The sequence below is a fragment of the Rhinatrema bivittatum genome, chromosome 16 (assembly GCF_901001135.1).
Source record: "Rhinatrema bivittatum chromosome 16, aRhiBiv1.1, whole genome shotgun sequence".
Lineage (NCBI taxonomy): Eukaryota > Metazoa > Chordata > Amphibia > Gymnophiona > Rhinatrematidae > Rhinatrema > Rhinatrema bivittatum.
In genome coordinates this window covers 3,203,578-3,217,614 of record NC_042630.1, presented here as the reverse complement: position 1 = coordinate 3,217,614, position 14,037 = coordinate 3,203,578, and the positions used below count along the sequence as shown (strand labels likewise).

Here is a 14,037-nt window from a genome sequence, read left to right as displayed (position 1 = left end):
TCAGTACTGACAGTGTGTGCAGTTATACGAGCTGTTATTATATTTATACAGCACTGATGGTGTGATAGGGCTAATTGAGGTGTTATATTTATACAGTTCTGACAGTGTGTGCAGGGCCATATGAGGTGTTATTATATTTATATAACACTGACAGTGTGTGCAGGGCTATATGAGGTATTATTATATTTATACAGTACTGACAGTGTGTGCAGGGCCATATGAGGTGTTACTATATTTATACAGCACTGACAGTGTGTGCAGGGCTATATGAGGTGTTATTATATTTATATAACACTGACAGTGTGTGCAGGGCTATATGAGGTATTATTATATTTATACAGTACTGACAGTGTGTGCAGGGCCATATGAGGTGTTATTATAATTATATAACACTGACAGGTGTAGATTTTAAAAAAATGAGTGTTCGCGTACTTTTGTTGGCGCACCAGTCGCAAACAAAAGTACGCTGGATTTTATAAGATACGCGCGTAGCCGCGCTTATCTTATAAAATCCTGGATCGGCACGCCGAGCCACGCAGCCTGCCTCCGTTCCCTCCAAGGCCGCTCCGAAATCGGAGCGGCCTCGGAGGGAACTCTCTTTCGCCCTCCCCTCACCTTCCCCTCCCTTCCTCTACCTAACCCACCCTCCCGGCCCTATCTAAACCCCCCCCCCTACCTTTGTCCACGGATTTACGCCTCCCGGAGGGAGAAGTAAATCCATGCGCGCCAGCGGGCCGCTGGCGCGCCGAGACGCAACCCGGGGGCGGATCCGGAGGGCGCAGCCACGCCCCCGGACTGCCCCAGGCCGAAACCACGCCCCCCGGGCCCACCCCCGAAACGCCGCATCCCGCCCCCAAAACGTCGCGTCGATCGGCCCCGCCCCCGACAAAAAAACCCCGGGACTTACGCGAGTCCCGGGGCTCTACGCGCGCCGGCACTCCTATGGAAAATAGGCGCGCCGGCGCGCAAGGCCCTGCTTGCGTAAATCCGGGCGGATTTACGCGAGCAGGGCTTTTAAAATCCGCCCCACAGTGTGTGCAGGGCTATATGAGGTATTATTATATTTATACAGTACTGACAGTGTGTGCAGGGCCATATGAGGTGTTATATTTATACAGTACTGACAGTGTGTGCAGGGCCATATGAGGTGTTATTATAATTATATAATACTTACAGTGTGTGCAGGGCCATATGAGGTGTTATTATATTTATACAGTTCTGACAGTGTGTGCAGAGTTATACGAGATGTTAGTATATTTATACAGCACTGACAGTGTGTGCAGGGCCATATGAGGTGTTATTATAATTATATAACACTGACAGTGTGTGCAGGGCCATATGAGGTGTTATTATATATATACAGCACTGACAGTGTGTACAGTGCTATATGAGGTGTTATTATATTTATATAACACTGACAGTGTGTGCAGGGCCATATGAGGTGTTATTATAATTATATAACACTGACAGTGTGTGCAGGGCCATATGAGGTGTTATTATATTTATACAGCACTGACAGTGTGTGCAGGGCTATATGAGCTGTTATTATATATATACAGCACTGACAGTGTGTACAGTGCTATATGAGGTGTTATTATATTTATATAACACTGACAGTGTGTGCAGGGCTATATGAGGTGTTATTATATTTATACAGTTCTGACAGTGTGTGCAGGGCCATATGAGGTGTTATTATAATTATATAACACTGACAGTGTGTGCAGGGCCATATGAGGTGTTATTATATATATACAGCACTGACAGTGTGTACAGTGCTATATGAGGTGTTATTATATTTATATAACACTGACAGTGTGTGCAGGGCCATATGAGGTGTTATTATATTTATACAGCAGTGACAGTGTGTGCAGGGCTATATGAGGTGTTATTATATTTATATAACACTGACAGTGTGTGCAGGGCTATATGAGGTGTTATTATATTTATACAACACTGATGGTGTGCGCAGGGCAGTACAAGTTGTTATTAAAGTTATACTTACTTTCCATTTTAGTTCTCATGTGTGACCTAAGAAAGTAAATAGAAAGGATAAGAAATCTGTAAATCTACCCTGAAACAATCAAAAGAAATATAGTTAAAAAACAACTAAGTGTAATCCATTAATCCACTATTTTATTCTTCAGCACTGATACCTTGAGAAATGTACCAATTAGTGCCTCACTGCCTCTGATTGAATGATCTGTTATACTATTCTACAGCATAGAAACTACGAGAAATGCACTGATTGATGCTGGGATAGAATAATCCACTATTCTTTTCTACAGCACTGATACCATGTGAAATGCACTGATTGATGCCTGGGATAGGATAATCACTATTCTTTTCTACAGCACTGATACCATGTGAAATGCGCTGATTGGTGCCTGTGAAGGAATAATCCACTATTCTTTTCTATAGCATAGATACTGAGAGAAGCGTGCTGATCACTGCCTGTGACAGAACAATCTGATATTCTATTCCACAGCGCAGATGCCATGAGAAATTTAAATTTTCTGGACACCATTTAGGACACTCCTATTGTTGGCATGTGGAGACTATATAAAAAATGTAAATAGATGAATCAGTATATGTGATACAATAATGTACTATATTATTCTTCAGCACAGACTCTGGATAAATGTGCCGATCAGTTTCTATTGCGGAATAATCCATTATTCTGTTCTACAGAACAGGCATTGTGAGAAATTACTCCTAGTATGACTTTTTTAGTGTTTTTAAAGATGGCTTTAATTATTTATGAGGTCAGTACTGAAAGCACGTTCAATGCTATTTATCCACATAAATATCCCTAAAGTGGTTAAGTAGCAGCCACTGAATCTGCGCCTACGTTCAGTTGTGGGCGTATAGTGGGCAGATCAGGAAGGAGCAAGTTAGCCGCATAACTTAAGTGGCTATCTAATGATATTCAGTCTTAGTTGCATAAGTTACCTGGCTCAGCGAGATGTGCCATAGACGAGGTCTAATGGTTATAACTTATACAGCTAAGCATAGATATCTACACATATATTCAGCGCCATAGCCGTGCCTCTGATTATACCTTGTAACTTTGCTGGATCAGGTCTGAATATTGACCCGGAGGTATTTATGTTACACAGCAGCATCACAACCTTTATCATAGCTACTATGAAGTTACTATTAGTCAAACTAAATAGATTCTTTCTCACCATAAGACATAACTATTACTTGGTCGGCTGGTTGTAACCTACTGAAAATGAACAATGTGCCTCCACTGTTCTACTTCTTCCAACGTGTTTCCTGTAACATTGCAGGTAGGGTTTTTTGGAATTGCATAATATAATGGCTAAGTGTATTTGGCAACATTAAGCAAGGTAGGATACGATTGACCTGGCTGTGCCTAGTTAAATCAAAGGGTGGAATGGCCCTGCCAAATGCCTGTCTGTATTACTGCGCTGCCCAGCATGTTTACCTTAAAGATAGGTTTGCCAACATGGACGATTGCAGGCTGCCAGTGGAGCAGGAGCTGGCTAATATACTGGAGCTAGCTTCACTGGCTTTTCTCCCAGCTTCCTCTTCTATCATTCACACGGTGAGTAGGACAAGCTCCATTTAAGTGGATGGCATCAAGTATCAAGTGGATCGCCACTATCCACAATAATTCACTATTAAATTCTACATCACAGACGTTGTGAGAAACAATCTCATAAGTGCCCATGTTAGAATGTTTTACTTTTGTTGGATTTGCGGACACTTGAGCTGGCTAGAAGATGATGATACAACACCGAGGGGAGGCCCTCAGCGGAAGTCATAGCCGGGAGGTGGATCAAACCCAGGACACCAACGGAATCTTCACCACTGGAAGCCCGAGATCCCCCCGGGAGGAGCCCTTGAGGATCCGAGCTGCTTGGACTTAGGAACGGTCACCTGGGGACAAGTGTACGACAAGAGTTCTGAAGGACGTGCCGAAGTCAGGAGCCAGGAAGCCAAAGCCGAATTCAGGAGCCAAAGCCGAAGTCAGGAGCGAGCAACTAATACTCAAAACGAGAAGAACCGTTTCAAGGTGAAGAGTTAGGCTTTCTGCAAGGTTTAAATCCCTGCCGGCATCTGACATCCTTCATGGGGCGGAGCCATCTCTTCCCACGCTGGTCTCTTTGAATCCGGAGCCCCTGTGTGCGTGAGCGCCTAGGGGGGCAGAGCCAGCCGGAGAATGTCGGTGGTGTCTCCCTTGCAGAGGGAGTGCTGTGCGAAGGGGCCGGGAAGGTCAGGACAGGCCTTAGGGATGCTTCAGCCGCCGCGAGTCATCCCGAGGTAGGAGGTGGGCCGGTCTGCATACTTCCATGGACCGGGGCCATGACGGTACCCCCCCTTCTATGCCCCCTTCCTGGGGGTTTTGTGTTAGCAGGATGGTCTAAATGAAACTAGTGGAGAAGAGACTTATCCAAAATGTTGGAGGCAGGTTCCCAAGTATTCTCCTCAGGACCATAGCCCTCCCAGGAGAGAAGGTACTCCCATCGCCTTTGATGGAACCGTACATCTAACACCTCCTTTACTTATTGTATTTATTTATTTGTTTGTTTATTTGCAGTTTTTACATACCGACATTTGTTTAGTAACCTCGCATCGGTTCACAGATAACAGAAACATTGCAGCTGTGCAAGCCAGAACAAACATATGCAACAGGGCTTTACAATAAACATTTACAATAATCAATAAACTTTACAATAAACTTGTTAATGAAAATATGCAACAGTGCTTTACAATAAACTTATTTAACCGGTGGGGGGGAGGGATAACAGTGGAAACAATGGAAGGGAAAAATCAAATAGTGGTACATAGCAAATTCTCGCTGAACTTATGTCTGTAAATAAGTAGAATGAGTTTTATAAAACACAATTGGAAAAGAGAGAAGCTGGGCCTGAGAGAAAGAAATCGGATAGAAGTCTTATGTCCTATTGAAATACAGTAGATATGAGTAGTTGCCAATAAGACGATAGGTGTGGTGAGAGAGAACGGGGATGTACACTTAAGTAAGTTAGTGGGCAAGGCTGTGGAGTAAGAGAGAAAGGAGAGCGTAAAGTTAAGTATAAGCCTGTAGGAAAAGCCATGTTTTCAGTTTTTGCTTAAATTTTATTGGGCATGTTTCTTGCCGTAGCTCCGGTGTCATTTTGTTCCAGCAGCTCGGCCCGGCTATGTTATCACACGCTTCCTAGTCGACTCAAGAGTGGTGGTTTTAAGTGTGGGGGTGTGTAGGGTGGCTGCATGTTGTGTTCTAGGGGTTCTGGAGTGTTTGTGGAAGTAAAGATCATTATTGAACCATGTCATGTTTTCATTGTGTAGGGTCTTGTGTATTAGAGATAAGGTTTTGAACATGATTCTCTGCGCAATGGGAAGCCAGTGCAGATCTCTGAGTATGGGAGTAATATGTTCCAATTTTCTGGTGTTGGTGAGTATGCGTGCTGCAGCATTTTGAAGCATTTGTAGTGGAAGGATGGTAGTTTTGGGTAGGCCTAGAAGAAGGGCATTACAATAATCAACTTTCGAGAAAATGAGGGATTGCAGTACAGTATGGAAATCATGTTGGTAGAGTAATGGTCTTAATTTCTTTAGAGTGTGTAGTTTGAAGAACCCATCTTTAATGGTGTTGTTGATATGCTTTTTAAAGTTAAGGTGGTTGTCTAATGTGACTCCAAGGTTTTTAACAGTGTTAGTGATGTCAGGAGGAGTGAGTGATGTGTGAGTGGCAGCAATTGTGTTTTTGTGATTCTGTGGGGAAACGACCATAAGTTCTCTTTTATCGGGGTTAATGGCCAGATTGATGCTAGTAAGGAGGTTACTAATGGCGGTGAGGGCAGTATCCCATGTTTTAAGAGCATCATTAAGGGAGTCAGTGATGGGGATAACAATTTGTACGTCATCTGCATAGATGAAGTACATAAGACCAAGTTCTGTAAGTAGGTGACAAAGAGGGAGGATATAAATATTAAAGAAAGTAGAGGAGAGGGCAGATCCTTGTGGTACTCCGTGATTTATATTGTACGGTTGCGATTCATGGTTTTCAAAATTGACTTTGTTTTGCCGTCCTTGTAGGAAGGCTTCAAACCATTGCAGCGGTGTGTTAGCTATGCCGATTTCCTTGAGCCGTGTAATGAGAATGTTGTGATTAATAGACTCGAAGGCCGCGGAAATGTCAAGCATGGCTAGTAGGAAGGATTGACCTTTGTCGAATCCAGTAAGTATGGTGTTGATTAGAGAGATGAGCAGAGTTTCAGTGCTCATAAATTTTCGAAAACCATGTTGCAATGGTGGAAGGATTTAAAATTTTTCTAGGTGTTCAGTGAGCTGGGTGTTTACAATTTTTTCAAGGATTTTCGCTATGAAGGGAAGGTTGGAAATAGGTCGATAATTGGTTAGGTCAGAGGTATCAGCTTTGGGCTTTTTTTTTTGGGCTGATGATAGCTTGTTTAAGCGTATTAGGGATTTCTCCGGTAGCTAATGAGCAATTGATAGTTTTAGCAATTGGGGGTGCTATGATTTCAGGGATGGAGAGAAGATGTTTGCTGGGTATAGTGTCACTTGGATGTGTGGCAGGTTTCATTTTTTTAAATGGTATTTTGAATCTTTAGGGACGTGGTGGGTTCGAAGGCATTAAATATAGCAAAGGAATCATGTGGGATGGTTCCGGTCAGGGGATTATTGCCAGGGAACCGTGCCATGATTTTAACTATTTTCTCGTGAAAGTATTTAGCTAAGTTCTCACTTTTGGCTTGGGTATCTTTATTACAGGTGGGAGTGGTATTGGTTTTAGTCATTTGTGTTACATACGTGAAGAGAGCATTAGCATTAAATTGCAGGTCATGTCATTTTTTTGCATGGTAATTTTTTTTTTGCGTTTAGGGTTTGCTCACGATATATACGTAGGGTTGCTCTGTATTTCTTTTTGTGAGGGAGGGGTTGTTACGCCAATCTTTTTCTAATTTCCTGAGGGTGCGTTTTAGAGCTGTCAGTTCAGGGGTGTACCAAGGTTTAAGTGAAGATTTGGAGTGGCCAACCTTTTTAGTGCGAAAGGGGCAAAGGTCGTTGGCATTGTTCCCAGTGATAAGAGTACCATGATGTGATTGCTGAGTTGATGTCAGCTAGTTCAAGATTATGAAGTTCTTTGTTGAATGCAACAGTGAGTTCATCGATAGAACATAATTTGCGGATCTGTATAGTTTTAGGTTCTGGGAGTTGGGGTGAGGTGTTTCGTTTAAGGGTGAGGGTAGTGTGCAGGAGGTGGTGATCTGACCATGGAACAGCAGTGCTAATAGGGTCACTCGAGAAGATGGGTTTGTTAATGAAAATCAGATCTAGGGTATGACCATTTTGATGAGTAGGGTCAGTGACGATCTGTGTGAAACCAATAGCTTTGAGGGATGATAGAAAGGTTTCACAGGTATTTGATAGTGGGAGGGAGTCAACATGTATATTGAAATCTCCTAAGATGATGGCAGGTTTGTCAATATTCTGGGCAATAAATTCAATTATGGGAGAAGGATTTTTTGTAAGAATGCCAGGGGGAATATATACTAGACAGATCTGCAAGTGAGGAGATTTAAATAACCCAATCTCAAATTTTGGGGCAATTTGCACAGGATGTGACCTTAACTGCAATTCGTTTTTTGCAGCGAGTAGTAACCCACCTCCATTTTTTTAGGTCTTGGGATTGAGAAGATGTCATAGGTGTCATTTGGTAATTGATTAAGTAGGGCGGTATCAGTTTCCTTTAGCCAGGTCTCAGTTATGGCGCAAATATCAGTGAGTATATCATGGAGTATATTGGGTTTTTTGGGATGGATTGCGCATTAAACAGCACGATAGCTAGAGTCGTGAGACCTAAGAATTGTGTGATTGGTGTGAGCATGATTGGGATGAGGTGTCTGTTCATTTGTTGAGGTTTCATGAGTGGGTCTGTGTATGGCCGATAGTTATATTTGAGTATGGGAATGGGGTTGTTTAGCATATTGCAAGTAATGCACTGAGATGTTTAAAGATATGGAGTTTTAATAGGAATGGTATGGGTGAAGATAGGGAGGGGGAAGTAGGAAAGCAGGTTAGGGAAAGGAGGAAAATAGGCTATTTGTAAGGATTGTAGAGGGGCAACGCTAAGGGGCAGGCCCCTTTGTCGCGCTCCTTAGCTATGCCTGTGTGAGAGGGAGATTTAAAAGCAGATTCTTTTAGTTTCTGTGACGTATTCCAGCTGGGGGAGGGGTTAACAGCCACGAGGTGGAGGAGGAGGAGAGGGTCCAATGGAGGGCTGGGTACAGGAGAAATCTCAATCCAAGCCCTGGATCCTGGCTTGGAGAGCAGTTGAGCAAGCAGAAACAAGCAGAAATGAAGGTACCTGCATAAGAGGGAGATTTAAAAGCACATTCTTTTAGTTTCTGTGACGTATTCCAGCTGGGGGAGGGGTTAACATCCACGAGGTGGATAGATGATATCTTCTTGAGCTGCAGGTTTGGTGGGTTCAAGGGACTTGTCGTGGAAGACTGACAAGACCAAGGGCTTGAGTAGAGATACGTGGAAAATGTTATGAATCCGTAGTGTGGAGGGAAGACATAGGCGGTATGAAACAGCATCCACCCGCTCTGTTACCACAAATGGGCCAATGTATCTAGGAGCCAGGCACATGGAAGGAATCCGTAATTGAAGGTTCTTGGTGCTTAACCACACCTTATCTCCTAGGAGAAATACAGGAGCTGGACGTCGCAGACGGTCTGCGTATTTCTTTGCAGTAGCAGCAGTTCGTTGTAATTTTTCCTGAGTAGATCCCCAAAGGTTTCGTAACTGTTGGGCCATGAGTTGCGCTGCCAGAGATGGATTTTTGGCATTGGCTCCCTTCTTGGTAAGGGCGGTGAGTGGGGCCACCATCTGGGAGTAATGCGGTATGAACTGGTGGTAAAAGTTGGCGAACCCAAGGAAGCATTGAAGAGCCTTAACCCCCCTTGGTTGAGGCCAATCATTGACAGCCGCTAATTTATCTGGATCCATGTGGAAGCCCATGGAAGATACAATATATCCAAGGAAGGGCAAGGACTCTCGTTCGAACTGGAACTTCTCCAATTTGGCAAAGAGACGATTGTCTCGAAGTTTTTGTAGCACTCGTCGAACGTGCAGGTGGTTCGTGGCCAAGTCCTTGGAATAAATCAGTACATCATCTAGATATACTATGATGGAAGTGTGTAACATATCCCTTAACACCTCGTTCATTAGGTTTTGGAAAACCGCAGGGGCATTGCATAAGCCGAATGGCATGACCAGGTACTCACAATGCCTGTCTCTCGTGTTGAACGCAGTTTTCCACTCGTCGCCTGGTCGTATCCTTACCAGGTTGTACCTGCCCCGGAGGTCCAGCTTGATGAAAACTTTGGCTCCTTTCAGCCGGTCTAGAAGTTCGGGAATCAATGGTAAAGGACATCTGTCGCATCGTATGATGGCGTTGAAGCCACGGTAATCTATACAGTGTCTGAGCGACCCATCTTTCTTCGCCACAAAAAAGAATCCAGCTCTGGCAGAGGAAGTGGAAGGCAGGATGAAGCCCTGCTCTAAATTCTCTTGAATGTAACTGGACATGGCTCGAGTTTCTGGAAGAGACAAGGGGTGTATCCACCCCTTGGGAGGTGTGGTGCCTGGCACCAAGTTTATGGCACAATCAAAGGGCTGAAGTTCTGGGAGGAGTTCGGCCTTTTCCTTAGAGAAGACATCTAGATAGTCCAGATAGTGTGTGGGAACAGTCACGGGTGTGGTCAAGAGTGGAACACAGGGTTGTGGAACCATCACCAGGCAGGAGGTAAAACAGGATGGGCTCCAGGATGCAATTTGAAGGGTATCCCAGTGGATAACTGGGGAGTGCTTCTGAAGCCAAGGCAAGCCCAAGATGATAGGATGAATGGCTCTCTCTAGTACAAGAAACAAAATTTCTTCAGTGTGCAGGAGGCCGGTACGGAGAGTCAGGGGCTTAGTGCTGGTGGAGATACTCCCCTGGAGGGCAGTTCCCTGAATCGAAGAAACTCAGAGTGGAGGGAGATGGGGCTGCACGGCAAGCTGCAATTGCTGAATGAGGTCATTGAGAGTAAAGTTCCCTCCGGCTCCAGAGACAACTAATGCCAATGTGGCGAAGGAACCACCAGGATATTCAAGGGTAACTGGTATAGTGATTTGAGGAGCCGTGTTGGTACTACCTTGCAGAGGGAGCGCCGCGCGAAAGGGCCGGGAAGGCCGGGACAGGCAACAGGGATGCTGCAGCCACTGCGAGTCGTCCCAAGGAAGGCGGTGGGCCGGACCGTGGACCTCCCCGGGCCGGACCTGTAACAACTTTGTATTTTTTAGCACAGATTCTGGGAGCAATGCATTGAACACTGTTTATGAATGACTAATCTATTCTACAGCACAGACATGTTAAGAGAAATATAGATTAGCAGATTGTGGATATGTTACGTGCTAGAGCTGGCTTGGCAGCTGAAACTCTATTTGCTGAACCTAAAGGGGAGAGGAATAGATCAGAAATCCTGTAGGTTGCAATCCCTCCTGTGATCTTCAGTGCCTCTGACTTATCCTTACCTCCTGCAGGACTTCTCACCCCTTTTTCATCTTTCTCTATGGTAGAAGAGCTCCCATCCTCTGTTTTCAGCCTTTTCAGCAGTTAAGAGTCCAAGGAGAACATTGCCTCTTATCTCACAACATTTTAGTTTCATCAGAAATCTCTAATGGAGGCTTTTGTCAAATACTGTTTCAAATTCAGAACACACTGTATCAAGTGGATTGCCACTATCCACAATAATTCACTATTCTATTCTACATCAAAGATGTCATGAGAAACACTGCGATAAGTGCCAATGTTCCACTTTGTATTCTTTATCACAGACACCTTAAGAGAAATATAGATTAGCAGATTGTGGATATCTTACGTGCTAGAGCAGGGTTGGCAGCTTAAACTTTATTTGCTGAACCTAAAGGGGAGAGAAATAGATCAGAAATCCTGTAGGTTCACAGGTTGTACTCCCTCCCCTGATCTTCAGTGCCTCTGATTTATCCTTACATCCTGCAGGACTTCTCACCCCCTCTTCACCTATCTCTATGGTAGAAGAGCTCCCACGCTCTGTGTTCAGCCTTTTCAGCAGTTAAGTGTCCCAAGAGAACATTGCCTCTTATCCCATGACATTTTAGTTTCATCAGAAATCTCTAATGGAGGCTTTTGTCAAATACCTTTTGAAATTCAGAATAGACTGTATCAAGTGGATCGCCACTGTCCACAATAATTCAGTATTCTATTCCTCATCGCAGACGTTGTAAGAAACACTCTCATAAATACCCATGTTGGAATATTCTACTTTGTATTCTTTAGCACTGATTCTTGGAGCAATGCAGTGATCACTGTTTATGAATGACTAATCCACTATTCTATTCTACATCACAGATGTCATGGGAAACACTCTGATAAGTGCTAATATTGGAATGTTCCATTTTCTACTCTTCATCACAGACACTGGGAGCAATGAACTCATCAATGTTTATGAATATCTAATCCACTATTCTAATCTACATACAAACGAAGTAGGAATTACTCTGATAAGTGCTAATGCTGGAATGTTCCATATAGAGATGTGCATCGTACCGGCGATCATTTCTGCTGTTGGTTTTGTAAAACCTCGGAAAATTTCGTATCTCCCTGGCTTGGCATTTTTTTTTTCATGGCGAATCGTTTTTGGTTTAGCACAGACTAACGGGAGTTAGCACGCATTAACAGGATTTAGCATGCTTAATTAGTGCGTGCCAACTCCCGTTAGTGAGCTCTAAACCGAAAGCCAATTTTTTCTGATAATTCGGGAAAAATGCAATCAGTTTTTTGGTTTACCGATACATGACGTATAAGGAAATATCATATGAATTTCCTAATTCGTCAAAACTGAATGCACATCCCTAGTTCCATGTTTATACATTAGCTAAGACCCTGGGAGCAACACACTGATCATTGTTTATAAATGAATAATCTACTATTCTATCCTACAGCACAGACACCTTAAGAGAAATATAGATTAGCAGAATGTGGATATCTTACGTGCTAGAGCAGCATTGGCAGCTGAAACTTTATTTGCTGAATCTAAAAGGGAGAAGAGGAGATCAGAAATCCTGTAGGTTGGACTCCCTCCCCTGATCTTCAGTGCTCTGTGACTAAACAACTATTCTATTGTACATCACAAACGCCATGGGAAACACTCAGATAAGTGCCAATGTTAGAATGTTCCACTTTGTATTCTTTATCACAGACACTGGGAGCAATGCACTCATCACTGTTTATGAATAAATAATCCACTATTCTATTCTACATCACAGATGTCGTGAGAAACACTCTGATAAGTGCTAGTGCTGGAATGTTCCACATTTATACTTTAGCACAGACACTGGGAGGAATGCACTGATCACTGTTTATGAATGAGTAATCCACTATTCTATTCTACATCACAGTCGTCATGAGAAACACTCTGATAAGTGCTAATGCTGGAATGTTCCATGTAGAGATGTGCATTGTACCTGCAATCATTTCTGCTGTTGGTTTTGTAAAACCGCAGAAAATTTCGTATCTCCCACGGTTCGGCATTTTTTTTTCATGGCGAATCATTTTTGATTTTGAAAAAAACGTGTGAAGCTTGCTGGGCAGACTGGATGGGCCGTTTGGTCTTCTTCTGCCGTCATTTCTATGTTTCTATGTTTCTATATGTTTTAGCATGGACTAATGGGACATAACCATTAGCGCGCACTAATAGGAGTTAGCGTGCCTAGTTCGTGCGCGCTAATTCCCGTTAGTGCGCTCTAAACCAAAAACCGATTTTTTACGAACATTTGGGGAAAATGCAATCGTTTTTTTGGTTTACCGATACATGAAGAATTAGGAAATATCGTACAAATTTCATAATTCGTCAAACCGAATGCATATCCCTAGCTCCATTTTTATGCTTTAGCTCAGCCCCTGGGAGCAACAAATTGATCATTGTTTATATATATACAAGCCGTTAAGCCCGTAACAACGGGCTACATTAAAACATTTTTTTTCGGTTTGCTTTTCAGAAATGGCACTCTTCCTCATTTCTTCTCCCTCACTCCCCCTTCCCCTCTCTCATTCACCCCTCTTCCTCCACTCACCTCCCTTCCCTCCCCTGCCCCCACTCAAACTCCTTTCCCTCAGTCTTATTCACCCTCTATCTCCCACTGCCTCCCTCCCCTCTCACTGAAACCCCCTTTCCTTCACTCTCACCTCCCCTTCCCTCATTCTCACTCCTTCCCCTCCTCAGTCACTCCCCACCCTCACTCTCATCCCCTCCTGTCCCCTCTCAGTCACTATGCTATGTGACTCCCTCCTTCCCTTGTGGCAGGGCAGTCTGTTACTCTTGGCCATTATTGGAAACCTTTTGTTTATTAACACTATCACCCCACCCCCCTCGGCCATCCCAGCTTTAATAAACTTACCTGACAAATATTTGGGATTTACCATAAGATCCTCCTTCTACAAACAGCTGAGAAGCAGCATTTCCTCCTTCTACAAACAGCTGGGAAGCAGCACTTGTGTAAGGGGGGAGGTGGGCAGCAGGGAGGGAAGAGACAGTGGCAGAGAGGTGCAGGAGGGGAAAAGCAGGGGCAATAACCCGAGATACAGGAACTGCTGAGAGGCAGGAGGGGAGAAGCAGGGGCAATAACCCGAGATACAGGAACTGCTGGAGAGGCAGGAGGGGAGAAGCAGGGGCAATAACCAGAGATACAGGAACTGCTGAGAGGCAGGAGGGGAGAAGCAGGGGCAATAACCAGAGATACAGGAACTGCCGAGAGGCAGGAGGGGAGAAGCAGGGGCAATAACCAGAGATACAGGAACTGCTGAGGGGAGAGAGAGGGGCAGGGAGGGGAAAGCAGGGGCAATAACCCGAGATACAGGAACTGCTGAGGGGAGAGAGAGGTGCAGGAGGGGAAAGGCAGGGGCAATAACCAGAGATACAGGAACTGCTGAGAGGCAGGAGGGGAGAAACAGGGGCA

General features: G+C 44.1%; 1 protein-coding gene across 1 annotated transcript in view; it reads right to left on the bottom strand.

Annotated features, from left to right (window-relative positions):
• LOC115078390 overlaps positions 1-14,037 on the bottom strand; it is a 59,520-nt gene that overhangs the window by 523 nt on the left and 44,960 nt on the right. The window contains exons 13-15 of the mRNA XM_029581299.1: positions 12,074-12,115; positions 10,923-10,964; positions 2,003-2,028 (exon numbers count right to left, since the gene is read on the bottom strand). Coding sequence (XP_029437159.1) covers positions 10,945-10,964; positions 12,074-12,115 — 62 coding nt within the window. The 3' untranslated portion in view covers positions 2,003-2,028; positions 10,923-10,944. The remainder of the gene's footprint in view (positions 1-2,002; positions 2,029-10,922; positions 10,965-12,073; positions 12,116-14,037) is intronic.